Source organism: Podarcis tiliguerta (genome assembly GCF_965153285.1).
Source record: "Podarcis tiliguerta genome assembly, chromosome: 4".
NCBI classification, from domain to species: Eukaryota; Metazoa; Chordata; class Lepidosauria; order Squamata; family Lacertidae; genus Podarcis; species Podarcis tiliguerta.
Genome location: NC_139537.1, coordinates 32,036,053 through 32,045,743, shown reverse-complemented (window position 1 = coordinate 32,045,743; position 9,691 = coordinate 32,036,053). Strand labels below are relative to the sequence as shown.

General features: G+C 51.1%; 1 protein-coding gene across 1 annotated transcript in view; it reads left to right on the top strand.

Annotated features, from left to right (window-relative positions):
* The first annotated feature begins 244 nt into the window (after positions 1-244).
* Positions 245-9,691, top strand: part of ATP1B1 (ATPase Na+/K+ transporting subunit beta 1) — a 31,992-nt gene continuing 22,545 nt past the window's right edge. Inside the window, exons 1-2 of the mRNA XM_083438481.1 lie at positions 245-1,702; positions 7,659-7,787. Of these exons, the coding sequence (XP_083294607.1) occupies positions 1,606-1,702; positions 7,659-7,787 (226 nt within the window). The 5' untranslated portion in view covers positions 245-1,605. The remainder of the gene's footprint in view (positions 1,703-7,658; positions 7,788-9,691) is intronic.

Here is a 9,691-nt window from a genome sequence, read left to right as displayed (position 1 = left end):
GTAGTGAATATCTGGAATCTCCTGCAGCGCTGGGGTTGGGTTGGGGGTGAGTCCTGGGACTACCTGACCTTTGGGATGAAGCAATCTGGCTGAGCGGGCAACGACTTTCCGCAATAGGGAAGGTGGCTGCCGCCACGAAGCCGCGCTAGTGGGGACGTTGACCCAGGGAAGGGCATTCCCCGGGCAGAAAGCTGCAGGGATGACGTTGCAGGCAGGCGGAGAAGCCCCGCCTCCAGCGGGCACCAGCAGCGAACGAGGGACGGGAGGGACAAGCAGGCGGGCAGGGCGCTCGCTCGCGCGCACCTCTAGGGGACAGGAGCTCCTGGATCGGGGCCTCCTCCCAGCCCTTCTCCACCCCGAGATCGGCTGCAGGCGAAGCCGTTGGTCACCATTCCGCTTCGGGCAGAACAAGGCGCTTCATCCGTATCCCTGGCGCGCACCTTTGACCAGGACTTGACGCGGGTCTTTCCACATTCCTTTTAGGAACAGGAAAAAAACAAAGGGAAAAACAACAACCCCATATTGCGATTCATGGTATGGACGAAACAAGCTGAGAGACCTGCACGGTTTTCAGCCTGGCCCATTTTTACTGCCTGGAAGGGGGGGATCCCCTAGGCTGGTTTATTTTTTAAGGCAAGACCTTTCCCCTCCTCCCCTGCTGCTTTCTTGACCCACCCCTGGCTGAGCTCAGGTGAGGCGCGCGCCTCTCCCGCTGCCGCTCGCTGCTTCTCTGCGGGACTGGCTGGACACCTTCCCCGCTTCCAAGCAGGCTCCTCGCCCGCCGCCTCCGTCCACCTGCCCACCGAGCCCAACCCGCCCGCCGCTGCGCCTCAGCTGCCCGGAGAACGCGGCTGCCCTGCTCCCGCCTGCCTGGCTCTCTCTCCCCTTCCCTCCCTTCCTCCCCATGCAGGTGGAGCCTCTCTCCTCTCCCTGCTTCTGCCGCCGCGCGAAGCAGGTGCCTGCCCGGGCGGAGGGAGGGAGGGGTACGCTAGGGAGCGGGAAGAGTCGCCGTCGCCGACAACCTAGCCCGGCTCCCGCCATCTCCTGCGGCTCGCGCACTTGTCCTCTCCTCCGCCCCTCCGAAGCCCCACGCCCTCGCCTGCAAGGCGGCGCTCTCATTGGCTACCGGCATTTGGGTGGGCGGCGCTCGCCCCAGGAGTTGGGCAATATATCCCGCACGAGTGGGAGGGGATACAGCTAATTTTTCTCCTTGGGCAGAGCCAGGTTTCGTGCTTTCTGCTTCCCTTCCCACCCCCCGGCTTGCGCTCTGGTTCACTCTCCCTCCACCCCGCCCCCAGGCCACCTCCTGCACCGCTTTGCCCGGCTGCCGGTCTCTCTCTTTCTCTCTCCGGGCACGGATTACTCGACACGCGCGCTTGTCCGCCCGCCTGCCCGCCCGCGCCAGCGCCACCTCGTCAGGGTGGGACGCCCCGCCGGGCACACAAAGACCTTCCTTTGGTCCCCGCGTCGCCTGGAGAGCGCGAGCGCCCTGCCGGCGGGAATTTCGCGGAGAGGACGCTCCGAAGCAAAGGCTGCGGTCTCTGAAGGGGGACCGGACTGCAGAACTCCTGGTCGTGAGGCGACAAGCCGCGCCGACCTCCGCTCATGGCTCGCGGGAAGAAGGAAGGCGATGGCAACTGGAAGAAATTCATCTGGAACTCGGAGAAGAAGGAGTTCCTAGGGAGGACCGGAGGCAGTTGGTGTGAGTACCTTCTTGCTCCATATACGCTTTCTGTCTCTTTTTGCCCTCTCGGCTCCCGTCTTTCCAAACACCCCCCGAGGCGGTCTTGCGGGCGAGCCGCGCGGGAAGGAAGAGCCGTAGTGCGCGCTCGTGTGTGTAGGCAGTGGGCGGCAGGTGGAAGCTCCGCTGTCCGTGCCCTGCCTGGAAATGCTTTTCCACGCCACTAAATTGCCGCTCGCTCGCTCGCCTCATTGGGATCCGAGGCAGGCGGCTCGGAGAAGGTGTGTGAAACCTTCCCGGTCGCTTTCCTTGCCCGGCAAAGGCTGGCTTCCCCACCCCGAGCCTCCCCTGCTGGGCAGCTTCCGACGACCACTTGGTCGGCGTGTCGAGGAGGGAAGCGACCCGCTCTGCAGCGCCAGGGCTGGCCTCGGATCGTGCGCGTTGCTAGGCTCGCGCCTTTCCCTGCAATGTGTGACTCGTCGCTCTGTGTTTTTTGCCGGGGTGTGGTGTGGTTTTGGCGTGTGTGGAAAGAAGAGTCTCATTCATTTCGTGCCTCCTCGCTATTTTGGAAGATGCACCTCGGGCTTACTAAGGCTAGCCGGCTCGCTTGCTTTTCCCAGGCGCGACCGTCTAGACAGGAGGAGAGAGAGATTGGGGGGGGGGGAAATCCCCAGCTTTCCCCCCCTCTTTTTCCTCCCTCGCGATGACTTGGGTCGCTCCGAAGCAGCCTGTTGCCTCTGCGCTAGAGGAAAAAGCCGCTTGCTTCTCCTTTGCGCCTTGCTTTGCTTTCCCCGCCTGCAAAGGTCGTGCTGAAGGGCACTTGATGTAGTCAGCCAAGCCTGAGTCGTGATTGCGGGCAGGGTGGAGGGGGTGGGGGCGACGGGAAGAGGGGGGAGCCCGACACACACCCCTCTTACTCCTCCCCGCCCGCCCGCCATGCTCCTCATCAGGAGAGCAGCCACTGCAGCTCCCTCCATTGCCCGCTCAGGGAGGGGAAAGGACGCGGTAGTGGTTGCCTTGTGTGTGTTTGCATTATCTACCTCTCTAAAATGGCCACGGTGAGATGTGATCGTTCGTGGGAACGGAACAGAGAGAGAGTTAGGGTTGCCTTCCAGACTCTGCCCAACCCCAAAAGGGTTAATAATGCATCACAGCTCAAGGTTAGTCAAGGTGACACCTTCCCAAGCAAAGAGGTAATGGAAGGCTGGGTTGGGATCCCTGAGGGAATGGGGAGAGGATGGGGGGCCACCGCAACCACCAAGGACAACCACCCAACCACCTTTGCTACTGACCACACATTTGCTTGGAAGCCGGATTTCATCCTTTTGTCATGCACACCTTTATTTGGGGTAGGCCTGCTTGAGCTGCTGGCAGCGGAGATAAAGAGAAAAGGTCAGGTGGAAAAGCAAAGGGAGCTTTAGGAATAATAAAGTCCTTGAAGGCTGTCTCCTAGCAACTAAACCCAACTTGAATGAGACTGAGGTTCAGGGCCCATTTTAAAAAAAAAAGTCAAACCTTAATGTTTTTTCATTGCTACCCTTCACGCACACAACCCCCCCCCCCACACACACACACTTTTGCTTTCTGGTCCAGGACTGAGGCCCTTTCCCCAGTTGACCACCTTGGTTCTGCATTGCACAAGCCGGCTCAAATGCAAAGGACACTGAAGGTTTTCAGGCAAACACACAGTTTCTCCTTCTCCATTTGCTTACACCTCTGAAAGGTCCCTGAGCATCAAACTGTTCCCACTGCTTTTCCTTCTTTCAATATGACCCTTCATAATGCTCCATGTGGCCGTTGACTGTATTCTAACCTGCTTTGTGGAGAAGGTAGCATTTATTTTGAACAGGCTCCTTTGATGACAGACAATAAGCGCTTAACACAACCCCCCTCCCTTTGTTGTTAGCAGATAGAAAAGTCTGTAGCAATACCCATAGGGGTAGAATGGAGCATGCCCAGAGCTTTTTGGCATTGGAAGCATTTAGATTTGTCTGCCCTTGAAGGGGAGGGTGCCCTTGAATCTCCTCCTCCTCCTCCCTCTGCTGAGGTTTCCGCAGGTGATCTTGAGTGTCTCTGTAGATCCATCCATCAGAGGAGTTTCCGTCTTATCTAGAACTTTCCATTCCCTTCTAAAACTCTTTGTGCAAATTTAGAAACATCTCTGATTACTAAGGCCAAAACAGCAAACGGATCCAAGGAAAGGGGGAGCAGAAAGATTGTTCGTAAGGAATAAGAATGGCTTTATTTAAGAGGACCTGACGTTATAAATAGCTTCTTCTTTTTTAAAAGATAGCTGGGGGAAGAGAAAAGGTTACGGTGTTATTTTTGAAATGATTCACGTATTGGTATAGGAACTTTTTTGTAGTCACGCATGAGTTTCTGCCAGCTGCCGCTGCCAGACTTGCACCGTCTCCAGCCAGTCAGTGTCCTGTTGGAAGTGCCACATATCCAGAGCTTCCCGGTTCAAATCCTTGGCCGGAGTCTGCATAGAAGGCAGATGCAAAAGGGGATTCTTGCCTAACGATGGGAGAGGAGCTGGAGTCCACAGAGAGACTGAGCTACAAAATGGGTGTTCAGACAAAATCCCGTCTCTGTTGCTTAGAATCCCTTAGAAGCAAAGATGCCTGGTTGCTGGAAGGGCCAGTAAAATGTCCCTGATTTCCTCTTTCTGAACAGCTAGAACAGCTGAGGCTCTTACCTGTGTCTTAGGAAATAAGCTGTTTTGTTTCTTTTATAACCCATGCACTTCCTTCATATAGTAGGTGCCTTCCATAGCGCACAGTAGGCTGTGTACTTTGATGTGGTTGGTTCTTTGTTAACACCCTGGTCAGAAATCTGACTTAAAACACCTGACTCCTGACTCTCTGAAGCACTTTGATTTTATTATTATTATTAAAGTAAAACCTACCCACAGCACCTTGCTGTAAGCGGACATACTCTTTGGCTCGTTACAACAGCACCTCCTATGACTGTACTCTGGAAAAAATGTCCAAATCTCTCTGACGTCACAGCTATTTGCCTACTGCTGCCTGGTTACCGAAGAGTGTGTTAGCCCCAAGTGTGCAAAAAAAAAAAAAAAGTACTGCTGCAGGTCTCCATGTCTAATTTCCCTCAAAGGAAAACGAAAACAACCCCTATTTGATTAGGGTTTCATCTTTCACCGGCAACTTCTCTATATTGGTGTTCACTCCTTTTAAAGGACTATTTTAGCACTTTAGATAGATATTATTTCCCCCCTTCCGAAGAATATTGGGATGTATAGTTTAAGGGTGCTGACAGTTGTTAGCAGACCCCTGTCCCCCTGAAAGAAATAAAACTATGAGAGCTCCCAGGAAAGAGGGATTGGCTGTTAAACCAGAATTGTAGCTCTGTGCGGAGAATAGGATCTCATAACAACACCCCTTAGAATCATAGAATCTGGAAGGGACCCCAAAGGTCATCTAGTCCAACCCCCTGCAATGCAGGAATCTCAGCTAAAGCATCCATGACAGGTGGCCACCCAACCTCTCCTGTTTAAAAACCTCCAAGGAAGGAGAGTCCACCACCTCTCAGGGGAGACGATTTCACTGCTGAGCAGCTCTTACTGTCAGAAAGTTTTCCCCTTAACAAGCTGCAGTTCCCAGGATTCTTTGGGAGAAGCAGTGACTGTTTAAAGTGGCATAATACTGCTTTAAATGTGTAGTGCAGATGGGGCCTCCAGTACTTTATTTATTTATTGCATTTATTTCTCAACTTCTTATCCGACATGCATGGTTCTCCCTCTCATTTAATCCCCACAACAACCCAGTGAGGTAGGTTAGGCTGAGAAGCATTGACTGGCCCAAGGTCACCCAGTAAGTGGGGATTTGAACCCTGGCCTTCTAGGTCCTAGCTTGACGCTCTTAACAGCTACACCCATTTGTAGTCTTGCACTGGGTCTCTTAAGTACCAACATGTTTGCTGCTGTGGACTTCTTAGTACAAAAACAATAGGGCATGAGTTGGCATCTTCACCCAGTAGGGCTGCCTTGTGATGCCTAGCACAGAATGTTATAGAGGTAATCCCTCTAAAGTCGCAACTGATAAAACCAGATTTCAGTATGCGCACAATTCCGGGGAACAACCCTAGTAATAAAGTTTTATGTCCCCCTTTGCCTTCCCTTAACCACAACAAAAACCCTTTAATTGCATCTGTAATTTGCGTATGAATCTAGCTGATTACAACTCAAGTGCAGTCAAATGTGTGACTTTTACAAGATGCTTTTATTAATGCACTACATAAAAGCAAGCTAAAAGTTGTTTGGGCGCATAGGACCACAGGGCCACAACTGAAATAAATGCTGGGCAAAAGGCATTTTGACTCTGGAGATCTGCCATACTTGGTGTTTCTTGATGTATTCATAGAGATGGAAGGGACCCCGAGGGTCAACTAGTCCAACCCCCTGCAATGCAGGAATGGCCGGTATGGGGATTGAACCCACAACTGTGGCCTTATTGTTGCCATGCTCTAATCATCTGAGCTACATGGAATTGAATTTTCATGCATCTTCAGATATGGATGTGACTCCCCCAAACTGGGTCTGTGATGTCACAGTCACAAACGCATTTACTTGGCGGCAAGGGCTCATTTACACTGGTGCAAGAGCTTCTAGACGCCTTCCTGTGCCTAAGAGCTCTCTGCTGTTGCATGTAGCCCAGAGTTACATGTGCATTTCTGTGTTCATAGGAACCTAGCTCTTTCCTATCATGTGTGTACGTTCTTGCCCACATGTGGTGGTCTCCTGCAAAGCAGGGGTTGGGCAGGTATGATAGGTCCAAGGTTCACTCCATGACCCGCTATGTTTAGAGCCTATTATAGTGAGACCCACAATAAAATTCTGCAGTGGATCCTCCTTTCTTGAAGGAATGCTCCACTTTGAATTTCCAACCAGTCCATTTCTCTAAGTAGGGCATTCCACTCTGTTCCTCCTCTCCATGTTCTGTTTTCCTTTCTCAGCGATCACCCTACATTCTGTGCCTCCTACACGTGCTCAGACCTTTCAGACTGTTTCTTGCCCCCTCATGGTTTTTGTAAATACTTCTGCAAACCTCAACATTTCGCCAGCCACCCGGATGCTTCCCTGTTGTTTCTTGGGGTCCCCATTTTGACTGCAGTCCTATTGGCACTCACTGCTTGTGTTCACTGTTAGAATTTGTGGTGCTGGGGCAAAGAGATAACTGGATTTGAATCCCACCAAGAGCATAAGTAGATCAAACAAAAAATCCACCCAAGTCCAGTATTCTGTTTCCAACAATGGGCAGAAAGCAGTGTTCTTGAAGCTACCAGCATGAGTTTAACCAAACTTCAGGAGACAGTGGAAGACAGGAGTGCCTGGCATTCTCTGGTCCATGGGGTCACAAAGAGTCAGAAATGACTAAACAACAACAAAATTAATTTTTCTGCACTTGGAGGTTCTACATGTCTGTCATGGCCAATAACCATCAATGAACAGACTTATACCCCACAATTTTTTTCTGTCCTTTATAAGATTAAGGCCATTGAGCTCTATAGAACTTCTAAGTAAACGTGCATAGTATTGCTCCCTCTGTGAGCAGCAGTCCTGACTCTGCCAGAGAGAAAGTGAGAGATATGATACCACAAATAGTATTTTCAGGTCTGTCCAGGCTATTTTCAATGACATGTTATTCTTTGAGGGCATTGCCTTTGGGGTGCTGTAACAGGATTTCCTGTAGCCCTCCAGATGTTGTTGGACTCCAACTCCCATCACCCTTCCTCACTGGCCATGCTGCTTGGGGCTGATGGGAGTGGAAGTCCAACAACATCTCTGGTTGGGCTCCATCACCTTTGAACCCCCTTCCAACTCCGTGATTCTTTAATTGCAATTGTTGCAGAACTTGGCGCTTGTAATCTTGAGAAGCTGCTGGGTACCCAAATGGCCTCTTGCATAATTAGCCTTCCATCATTGACTGTTGTGTGTTTATTTTTTCTCTTGCCACAGTTAAGATCTTACTCTTCTATGTGATCTTCTACGGCTGCCTGGCTGGTATCTTCATTGGGACCATTCAAGTCATGCTGCTCACCATCAGCGAATTCGAGCCCAAGTATCAGGACCGAGTAGCACCCCCAGGTAACAATGTGCACTGATGAGGGGCGCTGGTCAAAGCTCCCCCCCCCCCCACACACAGAAGGAGTGGTGTGTGCTTGCCTATTGTGCTGCAGTGGGTTTTATTTAGAGCTGCTGGATTTTGACTGCCTCTTTCAATAGCTGTGTGGTCTTCTTTATTTCCTCAAAACTTGTAGGGTCAGGCACAGATGACTTGGTAGTCTACTGTAACAAAGAAGGAAATTTTGGCTTGCCTGTTGTTTCACTAGGAAGCAGAGCCTGCTCAATCTCAGGCAGCAGGATCCACAGAGAGCAGCAGATCTGGTTCCCAAGAAATGCATCACCCATTACTACTACTACTACTACTACTACTACTACTACTACTACTACTTCTGCTGCTGCTGCTGCTGCAGTGGCAGCAATGGTTGAGTCACACTCCTTGGGGGCCAGACCTGCCACTTCCTCTGCGCTACCCACCCCCACAGCAGTGCTGCTTCTCTTGGTGAATAGGAGGCTCCGCCAATCTTCTCCCAGAGATGGTGGGGGCTGCCTTCTGGGGTCTCCCAGGCTCTGTATCTTCCTGGTGAGACTCAGAGCCGGCCTTTTCTCTCCCCACCGACAGCCTTCGATTCTGACTTAAACCGTTGGGTAAGATTGATTTCCCCTCTTGTTCCTGGTGTAGATCTTCGCTCATCTCTTCTTCCCTGGCTGGGGTGTGTGTGTCATTTTTTGTGGTTTGGCTCAGGTGCCAAAATGCCTTGGGCCAGCCCTGCTAGAAAAGTGTGCCCTCCAGTTCTCGGTGTAATGTTCCAATGGGTTTTTATCTCATTGCTCCTCTAGTAAGTTCAGGTAAGTTCAGAGCAACAACCTCTGTGACCTTAGGCCAAGATTGCTTTGCTCTAGGCTTTATAACAGAGATTTAAGGCTGGGCATCCAAGCCCAGTACTCTATCCCAGTAGTCTTCCATCTTTTCAGACCTGAGACCCACCTTCAGCCTCCTATGTACATTTTGGGGGACTGCTTCTTAGTTTTGAACCATATATTTGTATTTGTGGTGCCGTTTGGGCCCACCTCAAGTATAGCTGTGATTCATTAGAGCAAGGCTAGAGAAGCTGTGGGGATAAATGTGCTGTTGGGCTCCAAGTCCCATTGTCCCTCACCAGTGGCCATGGGCAGAAGTCCAACAACATCTGGAGGGCCTCAGGTTCCCTGCCTGTGATTCAGTACTGAGCTGTGTCCCACCAGCTGAAGACCAATCAGTCTTCAACTGATGGGGTGGGAGGCAAAGTTAGTTGGGACCTCATCTTTAGTGGCACAATTACCACTTGTTATTATGGTTTAACTCTCCATTAAAACAGTGTGGGTAGGGAAGAGAGAAGCACCACTTCCAGACTACAGTGGTACCTCAGGTTAAGAACTTAATTCGTTCCTGAGGTCCATTCTTAACCTGAAACTGTTCTTAACCTGAAGCACCACTTTAGCTAATGGGGCTTCTTGCTGCTGCTGCGCCGCCGGAGCACGATTTCTGTTCTTATCCTGAAGCAAAGTTCTTAACCCGAGGTACTATTTCTGGGTTAGCGGAGTCTGTAACCTGAAGCGTATGTAACCCGAGGTACCACTGTATTAGTATTTGGTGGGAGGGATTGAATCACTGGCTGCCTATTTAGATTTGCTCTATTAAAGTGCTATGGTACTCTGACACAACAAATTCACTTTCTAAGAAAGACTTTTATTGCTTAGGGCAGGTCACCCCAGAGAGCCCCAGATATGAAGATGAAGGACTCCTATCTCCCTCATAGTTATGTAGCATCAAATATTTCAGGAGAAGCTGCTTCTGGTAAAATTCTCTCTTCTACATAGCTGTTAAAGGAGCAAGAGCCCTGCTTCCCACCTTTGCTTCTGAGCACCCTGGAGAGAAAATCAGGAAA